The 13,646-nt window shown below is 39.9% G+C and overlaps 1 protein-coding gene across 9 annotated transcripts in view; it reads right to left on the bottom strand.

Moving 5' to 3' along the window:
• The window catches only part of Ankrd28 (ankyrin repeat domain 28), a 132,144-nt gene extending 118,919 nt beyond the window's left edge, over positions 1-13,225 (bottom strand). For 5 of the 9 annotated variants that reach the window (XR_015639401.1, XR_015639398.1, XR_015639397.1 and 2 more), the window contains exon 1: positions 12,880-13,225. Coding sequence is in view for 1 of the 9 variants with exons in the window: in NM_001427331.1 (NP_001414260.1) it covers positions 12,880-12,906 (27 nt within the window). In the remaining 8 variants the exon portion in view is untranslated. 9 annotated transcript variants of the gene reach the window in all.
• Between the last annotated feature and the right edge of the window lie 421 nt (positions 13,226-13,646).

A 13,646-nucleotide genomic window follows, 5' to 3' on the forward strand; every position in this document is an offset into this window, starting at 1 on the left:
CAGCACCAACCAGTACGGTGAGAAAGAGGAGAACGACCACTAACTGCTCCCTCCAGACCTGGCAGATTGCAGTCTCTATAGAAGCTAGAAAGAATCCTTTTCTAGTTTTCTTTTACCTTCTCTCTTTATACTACTTTCAGTACTTTTTAAATTTTAAAACAAATCCCTCTGTTTTATTATGTATTATTGCTGTTTTAACAGTACTGGAGATTAAACCCCAGAGAGTGCTAGGCTGATCCATCACTCTGTGTTACCTCTCCAGCATCTTCTTCCTCCCATCTAATATGTTTACCTTGGGTTTTGGTTTTTTTTTTTTTAAACTTTGTAATCAAATTTTTATCTCTTGCTCTTTTTGCCTTTTTTTCTTTACTTCCTCTCTTTCATTCTTTTATTAACTCTGACTTCATGGTTTTAATTTCATAGCTTATTCCACATTGCCCTTTTTCTATGGTTAACAGTGATATAGCAGTCTTTAATTATGTTTTATTATATTTCTATATTCGGTTTGCTTGGGTATTGCTGCTTTCTCCTCTGAAAAGTACTGGGAATTGAGTCTTCGAGAAAAGGTTCCTCACTAAGACAGTCACATAGAAACCTAGAGATATACATCCCAGTAACTGCACAACCACAGCAGCAAAACAACATGAAAAAGGAAGGACATCAGAGTCCCTCCAAAATGGGATACGTCTTCAATAACCAAATTCAAAACTATGGACATGGCTAGATGTTGGGGGCACGTACCAACACTACACAAGCTTGCGTGTGCTTTTTAAAATCTAATTTTTAAAAATCTAATTTTTAAAATGATCAATGACCTCAACATGATTCAAATAAACAAATAATATAAAAAAGTCAATTTGGGACTTGGACAAGAAATTCAGCAACCCGAATAATTCAGCAAAGACATATGGAGTTGGGGTGTGGGAGCCCCTCGTAATGAAAAGCTCAGTAAATCAAAGAGCATACTCAATGAAATACATTGGGAATACATTCAGACAGCAACAGGTAGGGAGTGTATCATCACCACAACTTCTAAGATCTCCAAGATCTTAGAATATATCAAGAATATAAGTCGTTGGTATAGAGGGAAGCTATAAAGCTGAGGTGATGGTACATGCCTACATTCCCAGCACTTGGGAGTCTGAGGCACGAGGATCACCACAGTGAGTTCTACACCAGCCTGGGCTACATAGCTAGATTTTATCCCCAAAGAAAGGAAAGGGAGAGAGGAGAAATTATAGCAAAAAACTCTCAAAGTCGAAAGAAAGAGAAACATCCAACTATATGACACATTTAGAATCCCTAACAGAAGTGACCAGAAATCTTCCCATATCATTTTACAGTTAATGCCCAGAGTTCAAAAGAAAGGATCCTGAAAGCTTCGAGGCAGAAGTTCCGTTCTTTATTACCTATCAAAATTAACAAAATGCTCAATAGAAATCCTAAAGGCTAGGAAATGCACTAATGTATTTCACATCCTGAAAGTAATTGCCACAATTTCTGTATCTAGCAAAATTACCTTTGAAAACTGGAGGAGGAATTTAAAAAAAAAAAAAAAAAGCCTACAATGAGCATAAAGCAAAGCAACTGATGGCTGCCAAGTCGCAGTGTACACTTCTGGCAATACGACACAAAGAGGAAGCCAATCACTAATGCTCACGAGAAAAGAAAACTTCACTAGGAGAACAAATAAACAAATGAGAACAAGTAAAGACTCAAACTCAATATACCAGCAAACCTCTAAGGTGATTAAGAGAAAAGTCTGTATATGCCTTTAATAGCCCTAGAGGCAAGGTTTTATCTTTCAATTAAAACATATAAACAGGGTTGGCCTAACACATATATGTTTGGTTTAAAACACAAAAGCCAACTGTGTGCAAGAAAATCACCTTACCAGTACATGAATCTCAAGCAAACAGAGAACCCAAGAGTAAGCAGGAATAGGTTATACTTGTATATTAAGAAGCAGACTATCAACCAAAATTAAAAGCAAGATAATCACTGAGTGTTAGCCAACTCCTTGTCAAGCTATGACTGTAAATATGTAAAATTTTGCACTCAATTTCATCACACAAACACTACTTGTCTACATATTACAAGATGTGACTTTAATACTCCTCTCTCATGGCAGATTATCTAGACAAAAATAAAAAGCAACAAAGAAAGCTATGAGTTAAACTATACCATGTTCTAAGGACCTCACGGCATCTCTCGAACACCCCACCCAAGAGTCACAGAATACATGCTGCTCTTGGCAGTCCAGGACACTTTCTCCAAAACAGATTACATTTTAGGATGTATAAAACAAGTTTTAGCAAATACAAAAATACTGAAGTACTTTCAATACCTAGTAGAACTAAGAAAATATACAAACACATAGAAAATGAACCTGGAAATTTTAAAGAAATTGAGAGGCGTTAAAAATGTCCTACAACCAATAAAAATGAAAATGCATTAAGGCAGTTGAGATGTGGCAAAGTGATGTCAAGGGGAGATTTATAGCTATGGGTACATATATCAAAAACCCAAACACCTCGAAAGAATAACCTAATGATTTATTATAGTCTGGGAGAAACAAAACCACAATCAGAAAGAAAATCACGGAGAAGAGAAATAAAATGGAGACTAAAGTAACAATAAAAAGGACCAATAAAAACAAAAGGCTCGGGGCTGGGGATTTAGCTCAGTGGTAGAGCGCTTACCTAGGAAGCGCAAGGCCCTGGGTTCGGTCCCCAGCTCCGAAAAAAAAAACAAAACAAAACAAAAAAACAAAACAAAACAAAACAAAAAAAAACAAAAGGCTCACTCTTTGAAAAGTTAAACAAGATTAGCAAACCCTTATATAAGCAAAAATAGATAACCCGAATTAATAAAAGGAAGACCCCCCCAAAAAAAGCTTTTGAAAAGAATACCAGTGAGATATAGAGAACCATTAGTAGGAATATTTTGATATCTTGTGTTCCAGTAATTTGAAATTTTTAGAATAAATTGCCAGAATTGACTCAAGAAGGTATTAAAAACAACAAAATCCTCAAAGATCAACAGCAAGCAGTATTACAAAAGTAGTAAAAGAAAATCTCAACAAGGAAAAATCATATGACCAGATGGAATCATGGCTGTACTCTACCAGATCCTTAAAGAACATCAGTGCTCCTTAATCTGCTCCATAAAACAGACAGGGAAGGAGCACACAAGCTTATCTACTATTCCAGCAGAGATGAGAGAACAGTAAGAACCACCAACTACAAACCAACTTCCTTGATCAAACAAACAAACAAACAAACAAGTCACATTAAAATATTTGCAGACTAAACAAAAACACACTAAGAGACTATGATCAAATCTGTTTTCAGGAATGTAAGAATAGTTCAACATACACAAATCAATAAATGTAACATTAACAAACACATAGTTGGGTGGGTGGGGGAAATCAGTGATCTTAGAAGAAACCTAAAAGGCCTTTGAAAAATTCATGTCTGTTCATAAAAGACTGTTAGAAACTAGTAATACAAAGATCACTATTAATTAATCACTATTAATTAATCATCATTAATATAAAGTACCTCAAAATATTAAGGTTATTTACAAAAATTCTACAGCCAACTTGCTATTGATAGGGAAAAGTAAAAGCATCACGAATGAGCCAGGACTCTCCTCTCCCTGCACTCTGAAAGCAGAGACAGGTGGGTCTCTTCAAATCTAAGATTGGTCTAGGTAGGGAGTTCCAGGCCAGCCAGGAGTACATAACAAGACTCAAAATCAAAAAAACAAAGCACCCCAAAAGGAATAAAAATGATATAAACGTTAAAAGGTAAATCAAATCATCCACATTTGCAGGTGACATGTTTCTATACTTAAAAGATGCCAAATTCTTCACCAGAAAACTCAAGATCTGAGAGAACTTTTAGCAAAATAGCAGAATATAAAATCAATACACTAAAACTGGTAGTCACCTGGGAAATGTACTTCATATCCATCAATAATGAATATGTTGAGAGAAAACTCAGGGAAAAACCTCTTTCATAATAGCCTGAAATCAAAGCACCACCACTAACAAAATAATACTTCACTGGATCTCTACGATGAAAAGTATAAACAATGAAGAGAATGAGTCAACAGAAGATGAAAAGACTCACCATGACCCCATGATCACCAAGACATCTACAGATTTAATGCAATCCCCATCAAAATTCTAACAAAATCCTTCAGGATTTTTTTTTTAATCAAAAAACTCATATGGAAATACAAATAACCAAAGTAATGACAACAAATTACACTGCAAAGTGACCATCAAAAGACAGCAGGCTTCACAGAAGCACACAGAAGCCAACTGACAAGAAGAAAAGACACAGATATAAACCTATATAACTTAACACCATGAGATTCTCAACACTGGGGCCAAAACATACATTAGCAAAAAGGAAGACTCTTGATAAATGATACTAAGAAACAGTATCAATATATGTAAAGCTGCAACTAGACCCCATCTGTTACTTTGTGTATACTGTACCAAAGACCTTAGTTTAAGATCTGAAACTACTAGAAGAAAACAATTTCAAGAAAGAAGCATTGGAAACAACTTTCTAGCTCAAGAAGTAATAGCAAGAATTGGTAAATGGGATTACATGAAATTAAAAAGCTTGTGCACAGCAAAAGAAATGAGTATAACAGACAGTGACACAGATCTTTAGTCCCAGCTCTTAGGAGGCAGAGGAGGTTCAAAGCCACCTGGTTTACTAAGCTCCACAACAGCAAGGCTTACCTGTCACATCGCTTCTCAACCTCTCTACTCCTTTAACTCAGTTCCTCATGCTGTGATGACCCCCAACCATAACATTATTTTAATTGTTACTTCAGAACTGTAATTTTGCTACTGTTATAAATATTAACCTAAGTGTTTTCCAATGATCTTTTTTTTTAAAGATTTTATTTATTTACTTCATGTATGTGAGTACACTGTAGCTGTCTTCAGACACGCCAGAAAAGGGGATCAGATCCCCATTACAGATGGTTGTGAGCCACCATGTGGTTGCTGGGAATTGAACTCAGGACCTCTGGAAGAACAGTCAGTGCTCTTAACCACTGAGCCATCTCTCCAGCCCCTGTTTTCCAATGATCTTAAGTGACCCCTGTGAAAAGGTCACTCAACTCTCAAAATGGGTCACAACCTACAAGTTGAGAACCCCTGACCTAAATTAAAGAAACCCTCTCTAAAGGGGAAATGTTGGAAAGATAGCTCAGTGGTTAACAGCATTTGCTGCTTTTGCAGAGGACCCAGGTTCGATTCCCAGCACCCACATAAAGGCTCGTTACCATCTCTAATTCCAGTCCCAGAGGATCCAATTCTGGTTTCTGAAATATCACCAGGAATACTGGTGACAAATATTTTTTTAAATGAAAGCATTACCAGAATAAAGAGACAGTCTATACAAGAGGAAAAATCTCGCCCAAGCAATTTACCTAATAGGTGGTTAATATCCAGAAACACGCGCGTGTGTCTGTGCACGCGCGCACAGACACGCGTGCGCGCGCACACACACACACACACACACACACACAGTTGATAAATGTGCAAATGAACAAAACAGTTTCCAAAGAAGCACAAATGGCCAATATGTAAGTGGAAAAAAAATGGTCAACATCTCTGTGTTGAGTTTTTGTCTGTTCCCAAAGTCTAGTTGCCTAAGAGTGAATTCTAACATTTACCAGCTTTTGTTGTACAAACCTTGCTCCTTAATTTAAAACTATTGACTAAATAAAAATGGCTATAGCCAACTACTGGAGGGATTAGAGGTTGGTGGGTTTTGAGTCACCTGTCTAGGGTTTGCAGAGGACAAAGGGTGGAGGATGAAGCAGAGAGAGGAGGAAGCCACCATGGGAGGAGGTGACCATGAGCACATGGCCAGGAGAAACAGCAAGTATTGGGAGGGAGGTAACCAGGCCAGCAGTTGGAAAATTAGATTAAACGTTAGTCCCTGGTAACTGTCCAAAATCAAATAAAATAATCATAGTTCGAGTCTCATTCATTCATAAGCTAGATGGGGTTTAAGTTTAAATTGATTCAACTACATCTTTGTCACCTGGGAAGAGAAGTCAAATCTATAGTAAAATTTCATCTTATGCAGTCAGAATGGCTATCATAAAGAAAAACAACAACAAAGAAAACAATAAAAACCTGGCCAATATGTGGGAGAAGGACACTACTGTAAACCACTGATATGAAAGTAAATTAATCCAGCAAATCAATATGGAGGTTACTCAAAAATAGTTAACATATAATTTACTTTCCAACATATTCTTTCCAAGTATACATTCAAAGGAATTAGAGTCAGCACACAGGAGAGATATTCATGTTTATCACAGCACTATCCACAATAGCTACATTTTAGAAGGAAATGGAGAACATCATGCTATGTAAAATAAGTCAAACTCAGAAAAATTAATACCATGTTTTTTCTTATATGTAGAATCTAGATGGGGGAAAAGAAATCCAAGAAAGATATTTAAGTACATGAGTAAAGCAAGGGGATCAGCAGGGTATCCAGCTGGGATACGATGGACAGCGATGGAGAAGTTGAAATCGTGAAAGTGCTCTTTATATGCATGTATGAAAAATGTCACAACAAGATGTATTAATCTGTACAACACATGCTAATGAGAATATCAAAATGAAAAAATGTTCTCACTCCCATTCTATTTCTGCTTTCATATTTAAAATTCTGTTTGTGAAAAATATTTTATGTACATTCTCGAAATTATAGCACCAACTACTTAACTGGTCTTGGATGTCTACACCTCTTCCTTTTGTAATATGCCCTTCTAAAACTTGCTTCCACTGTCCAAGTGCTGGTATTACAGGCACCATGCCCATTCCTATTAAAACTTAAAACGTAGTGATTAAATGCTAGGTGTCCCAAACCATTCCAAGACCTAGTAAAGTCCAAAATCTATGCGCATACACACATGTACACTCTTGCTGAAATTTGATTTTATTTGAGGCTCAGCTATGCTATCCATATCGAAATTCTCAGCCAAATACTTACCATAACACGGTCACTGTTACCTTGGCCATCCTTTACAACTACACTTAGCAAGACTGTCTCCTCGTTATCCTAGCATCTTCTTTCCTGGCCTACCACCTCATTTTTCTCTTGACATTTTCAAGCACAACTATTTGTTTCTGACACTGACATATACTTTTGGTGAACCTAAAATAGTTCACTTTCCCCAAGAGTTTCTGACTATAATCTGATGCTTTCTGAATTCTGAAACATGTTACCATCTTTTACGGAACATGATAGGTATTACATGAATGACATGTTATTCAAAAGCCACTGATAAAAATGAGCTTTTAATTTTCAATTGTCCATTACATTTCACTTAATATAATCTGTTTTCCTTCAACTTTATACATTTTGCTCTTGAAGTAACTCACATAAAGGGTACTTATGTAGCCTTTCCCCTCTTTTAGCTAATATTACCCTTAAGGGCAGAGATTGTGTCTCTTTCTTCTGTCCTGTTAACAAAACAAAGAGAACTCTAATACAGAGTACCTGAACATACGAGCATCAGTGTTCTTCAGCATTTCATGCATTTTGTAAACATAATTATAAGGTATCTCAAAGTTTTAGTCACTGTTCTATTGCTGAAAAAGAGATACCATGACCAAGGCAACTCCTATATAAAAGAAAGCATTTAACTGGATGCGTGCTTACGATCTCAGAGGCTTACCTCTGAAATCATGATCATCATGGTGGGAGCGTGCCACTGGAGTAGCAGTTCAGAGCTACAACTTGATCCACAGGCAGAAAGATTGATTGGAACTGGCATGGGCTTTTCAAAGTCAAAGCCTACCCTCAGTGACACAGATCCTCCAAGGCCACACCTATTCCAACAAGACCACACCTCCAAATCCCTGTAACTTTCAAACAGTTCCACTCCCCGGTAACTAAGTATTCAAATCTATTGAGCTCGAGGGGTTCTTCTTAGTCAAACTACTGCACAAATATTATCTCTTCTTTTTCCCCTACTCAAGAAAACCCTAATCATGCTCAGTTCTTAGTAGATCCTTGAGCAAGCAAGAACTTGTACCATACAAAATAAGTTTGCTATAAATTTTTATGTAGATTTTTAAATCCATTCTTTAAAAATTCATCCATTGTAACCACACACAGTTCACACACAGTTCAGGGCCACCCTGGTCTACAAACCAGGTTCTAGGATAGCCAGGGATACAGAGAAACCCTGTCACAAACTGCCCCCACCCAACATTGAAGTATATAGTAATGCGCATCTTTCATTCCTTTACTCAGGGGATGTCTGTAAAGGAAGATCTCTGTGAGTTTGAGGCCAACACAGCAAGTTCTAGGATAGCCAGGGCTGAAACCAACCACTGACCTAACCATTATGTATTGTATAATATTTTTAATTATATCTCATAATCAGGTACCTAATAGGGGTCCAATTTTTACATGGGGGACAAACAGTATTTTAAGAAACCTACATACCAGGCTGGAGAGATGGCTCAGTGGTTAAGAGCACTGACTGCTCTTCTAGAGGTCCTGAGTTCAATTCCCAGCAACCACATGGTGGCTCACAACCATCTGTAATGGGATCTGATGCCCTCTCCTGATGTGTCTGAAGTCAGCAACAGTACTCATAAATATAAGAATAAATCTTTTTTAAAAAGAAAGAAACCTACATACCAAATACAAGTAGAAAAAAATTTAAAATCTAATATTAAAACCCACTACCCTTTAGTATTACTGCAAACAAAATTTAACTCCAGTTATAAACAAATTCTGAAAAAAAACAGAAAAACACTATTCAACACTAATGTTAAGTAAACTTCAGGTACAAATAAAATGGTATAAGTATTTTTAAACTTTTTTTTTTTGCAAACTCTTAAGCATGTTACAAAAGTTTATGACGAGGGTTAGTAATGTAGCTCAGTGATCAAGTGTCTACTTAGCATAATGGACACTTGGTTCCTGGATTTGAACCCTATACATACAAAGACATACAAAGTTATGACCAACAGATTAATACAACATGAATAAACCTTTACAAGTAAATAGACATTTACAAAGTATTTGCAAAATGAATCAAATGAAAAACATAAAGAGCCATATGCTAGATGATTCCATTTAAATTAAATATCCAGAACAAGTAAATTTATAAAAAGTAGAATATTGATTACCAGGCATAGAAAGCAAGAGAAAGCTGAAAATGACTGCTAATGGTCATGTGGTTTTTTGGAGTGGTAAATGTTCTAGAGTTAGTGGTGATTACAGTTTTGTGAAACACACACACACACACACACACACACACACACACACACACACACAAACCCACAAACAAAAAAAACAACCCCACTTATTTTAAGAGTGTAAATCTTATGGTATACAAATTCTAAATTTTTAAAAAGGTTTATGACCAGGTTGGTGGTGTGCCTGCCTATCATGGAAGAAGTCCTAGATCCAATCCCTGGCTACACAACACACATGCACACACGCACACATGCACACGTGCACACATGCACACGTGCACACATGCACACGTGCACACATGCACACACACACAAAACACTGGGGAGGAGGGGGTTGGGGGTTTATGACCACTGTGGTCCTTTGTTGTCAAAGAACACTCGGTTTAATATGAGAACCATTTTTGGAGTTTTTCTCCAACTCATCTGAATTAGCGTTACACACTAGTTTCATACTAGTCCTCTTTTATACCCTGAGTATTTACTGTTGTCACTGGTAGTTACATACTAACATCTATAAATAGATTTTTCCCTAACAATCTGGACTTCTGATATCCTAAAGGAAAACAGAATTTCAGAAATACTAGACACACCTGCACAACAAAGGCTCAGGGCTGAGCAGTGACTAGCATGCCTGACACTAAGGTCATGATCTCCACCACTCCCCATCAGTTTCTACATACAAGTGCCAGTTGCTATTTAGCTTCTGAAATAGGAAACCTAAACAAAGACCAGCAACCTTCCTTAATAAAACATAATGCTTATGATTTAAAATGTAACCATATATGAATAATTTTCATCACCTAAGGAGAAAAATAGCCAGTGATAACCTCAGGAGAGAAAAATCCTAACACTGTTACGGATGAATGTTATATAAGCCAAATTAAAGTAATTCAGGAAAAAAGTTCCCATCTACTGTTATCAACAGAAAACAAAGTTTCATTTTACTAACAATTTAAAAAATATTTTCATCTACTCATGGGCAGAAAGTAATACAATAATTCTTTCTTATCCCCTTAATTACATGCTGCCACAAAATAAATGCTGTCATATTCTGACTACAGAATGAGGACAATTTCCTTTATTTGCTTAATGATTTTATATCTGTCTTCACTGTGTATCTTTCATGTATGTGTCTGTGTTCCTGTGGGTGCCCATGTGCAAGTGGAGGCCAGAAATCAATCTCCAGTGTCATTCTTCACAAGTAAAAGTAAGTAGACTAGGCTGGCTGGTTAAGACGCCCAGGGATTTACCTGTCTCTACCTCCCCAGCGCTGAGATTACAAGCATGTGCCACTGTGCCCAGGTTTTTTTTTTTTTTTTTTCTTTTCTTTTTTTTTTTCGGAGCTGGGGACCGAACCCAGGGCCTTGTGCTTGCTAGGCAAGTGCTCTACCACTGAGCTAAATCCCCAAACCCATGCCCAGGTTTTTTATGGAGTTTTTGGGAACCAAACTCAGATTCTCATGCTTTTGTAGATGTGAGCTCTTTACTGATAGTATCATCTCTCACCTCTGATTTTATATCTTTACGTAGAACTATTCTCAGACTTCAATGTTGAAGAAAATCCTTACTCATTCATGTCTAGCTTCTTTTTATTATTCTTTGCAAGGTTAAAAGTGATATCAACTACCTTCCATGTTTAAAATCCTGTGTACATATCCAGATCTTCTCACCCTTCCTCCAAAAACGACTTTGTCCGGCTAATGTGCTTTTCATACAAATGGAAAACATTAAACTGTTGCATCCCACTCCCTTTCTATCATCATTTCCAATGTCTTTTGACATATCAATACATAAACTGATTCTAAAGAAAAGGTGCAATTCCCTTTATATTAGACAAAACAGACTCTTCAGCTTTTGTCTTTCAAAAGAACCAGATGAGCCAATTTTTCAGTAGTACAGTAAGTCTTCCCCAGCGAGGCCATCTCATTAACTTAGTCAAGCATTCTCAAGTTTACAGGCGACATTTTAAAGATCAATATCACCACTGGGTATTAACAAATATTATATAAAACTGAGTCAGTGTTATGACTGCTTCAAAACTCTAGTTACTCTAATGCAAAGATGCAAATGGATTTTTATTTTTTATTCATGGTTTTTATAAATAGCCTACCAAATCCCTAATACACACAATGACCAAATCACAAAATACATTTCCAAAACTGAAGGAAGGATTAGAACAAATATGCAGGTACAAAGTGTTACTACAGTAATAAAGATTAGTTGAAAATCTAGATCTTGAGTTTTATGGTATTAGCTATGTAAGAATTAGATGATTTGGGCTTGAACGCTGCTTGTTATTAACAGGTTTTTTTTCCCTGACAGAACTTTGTGCAATGAGAGGCTTTACTGTATTTAATACAGTAACCGAGCGACCTGTAGCTAGTTAGCACTTTTGAAAAGCAACTAGCACAATTATGAAACTATATTTTAATTGTAATCAGCTTAAAGACACTGTGCGTAACTGATGTAACATGCTGAACAGTAAAGTTATTCACATAATTTGAAATACAAATTTATCAACCAGTTTTTCAAAGTATCATAAACTATTGTTAATATCAGCTAAAATGATACGATAAAGCCAGCATTCAGCTTAAATAGAATATTCGCTTTTGAAATGAGAAATTAACATTAGCTAGATGCAGAACTTACGTTTTAATTGGTAGAAAAGTATATAAAACATATTAAGTTTTCCCCTATCTTTTTGTTAAGCCTGTGTCCTCTTTCTGAATGGTTTCTCAATCCATGCAAGTAACTTTCCCTTCAAATCTGTTCCGTATCTCCTATTCAGAAAAACAATGGCAAAATAGGTACTTAGCATTAATAGGTTCCCACGACTCTGTGAATTCCACTGGTTAATTTCCCTTTTCCTTAGGAGAGACGTTTAACACTGGGGAGCGTCTGCATCTCCTGAAAGTCTTATGATTCACCTTCCCACCTTTTTAAGGGTAACAAGCGTTCATTCAGACATAGTTGCGATTTCATTGGTAGATACAGTGTTATTTTTCCCAGCCCACAAGTGTCAGTCTTTTGAGCACTTCAGGTGTTCTTTGACAAGCTCTTCCTAAGTCAAGAAAACTAAACCAAGATGGTGCAGAATATGCCAAGAGAAAGAGTCTGGGGATATGCACGGTAACAACTAGACTCCAGCAGAATCAATCCGGACTGGTGGGTTTGCTTTCTTCCGCCACCACCTCTCCGCAGAGACAGTGCGGTGGACCGTGAACCACCCCACGCGGCGAACCCGAGAGCAAGGTCGTGACCCCGGGACACGGCCGCCGCCAGCACCGCTCCTACTCAGCACCGCAAAGCCACCTGTTAGGCCCGAGCCTCACCTGGCAGGAAAGAGGAGGCGCCTACCCGGCAGCGCGCCGGACGCGAGGGCGGCGAGCGCCGAACCCGCCCCTGTGGCCGGGGCCGCGATCCCCCGGCGGCACGTGGGTTTCTCGGAGCTGGGGCTGCACTGACAGGCGGACGGCCCGCACCGCTCCCGGCCCGGGACACTCTTCCCTCGCTGCCACCGAGCCGAGCGGGCACCCGGGCGGCCCACGCCGCGGGTACACCCTCCTCCGGTTCCTCGGTGGCGCGATCCCGCCCTGCCGCCCCTCACCTACCTGGTCGCGGAGTTTGAGGAACGCCATGGCGGTCGCCTCCGTTCCGCCACTACCCGCGCCCGGCGGGTAGGTGGCCGGCTACGTTGAAGAGAGCGCGGGCAGGGGGCGGCGCCGCCTCCCCGGCCGCCCGCCGCCGCCGCGAAGAGCCCCGCCGGTCCCGCCTCCTCCACCGAGGACTCCCGCCCTCTTTCTTCCGTCCTTTCTCTCCCTCTCCCTCTCAGCCACCTCCCACACGCAGCCGCCGCCTTCGCCGCCGCCTCACACCCCCTTCCCGAAATACCCTGGCAGCCCCCGCCGCCGCGCCGCTCCAGCCCGCGGCCGCGGCGGCATCCAAACTCCACTCCACAATATTACCACCACCGCCCGCCGCGATTGGCGGCCGCGCGGGGGAGAGGCCAGAGTAAGCCCGGCGCCCATTGGCCACGCCGCCGCGCTCGCTCGCGCCCAGGCCCCGCCTCCCCGCCGGGAGAGGGGCGGGGCACAGGAAGCGGCGGCGCGCGGAGCGGGCGGGCCAGGTGGCCGGGTTTCTGAGCGCGCGCCCCGGGCGCGGTGGGAGGAGCCGGGGCTGGAGGTGGGGAGGGACGGAAACTGGGTACCGGGTAACGGCCGGGGATGGCACGTGGAGGTGGCGTGCACAAGCTCAGCTCAGTCAGGTGCGGAGAAGGCAGCCGGAACCGGTGCGAGCGAGGGAGACCTCGGAGCTGATGCTTCTTCCATCAGAATAGCGAGGGCAACGGGGAACCGGACTCGCACGTGGAGCGAGAGTG

This window comes from Rattus norvegicus, chromosome 16 (genome assembly GCF_021556685.1).
Source record: "Rattus norvegicus strain SHRSP/BbbUtx chromosome 16, alternate assembly SHRSP_T2T, whole genome shotgun sequence".
Lineage (NCBI taxonomy): Eukaryota > Metazoa > Chordata > Mammalia > Rodentia > Muridae > Rattus > Rattus norvegicus.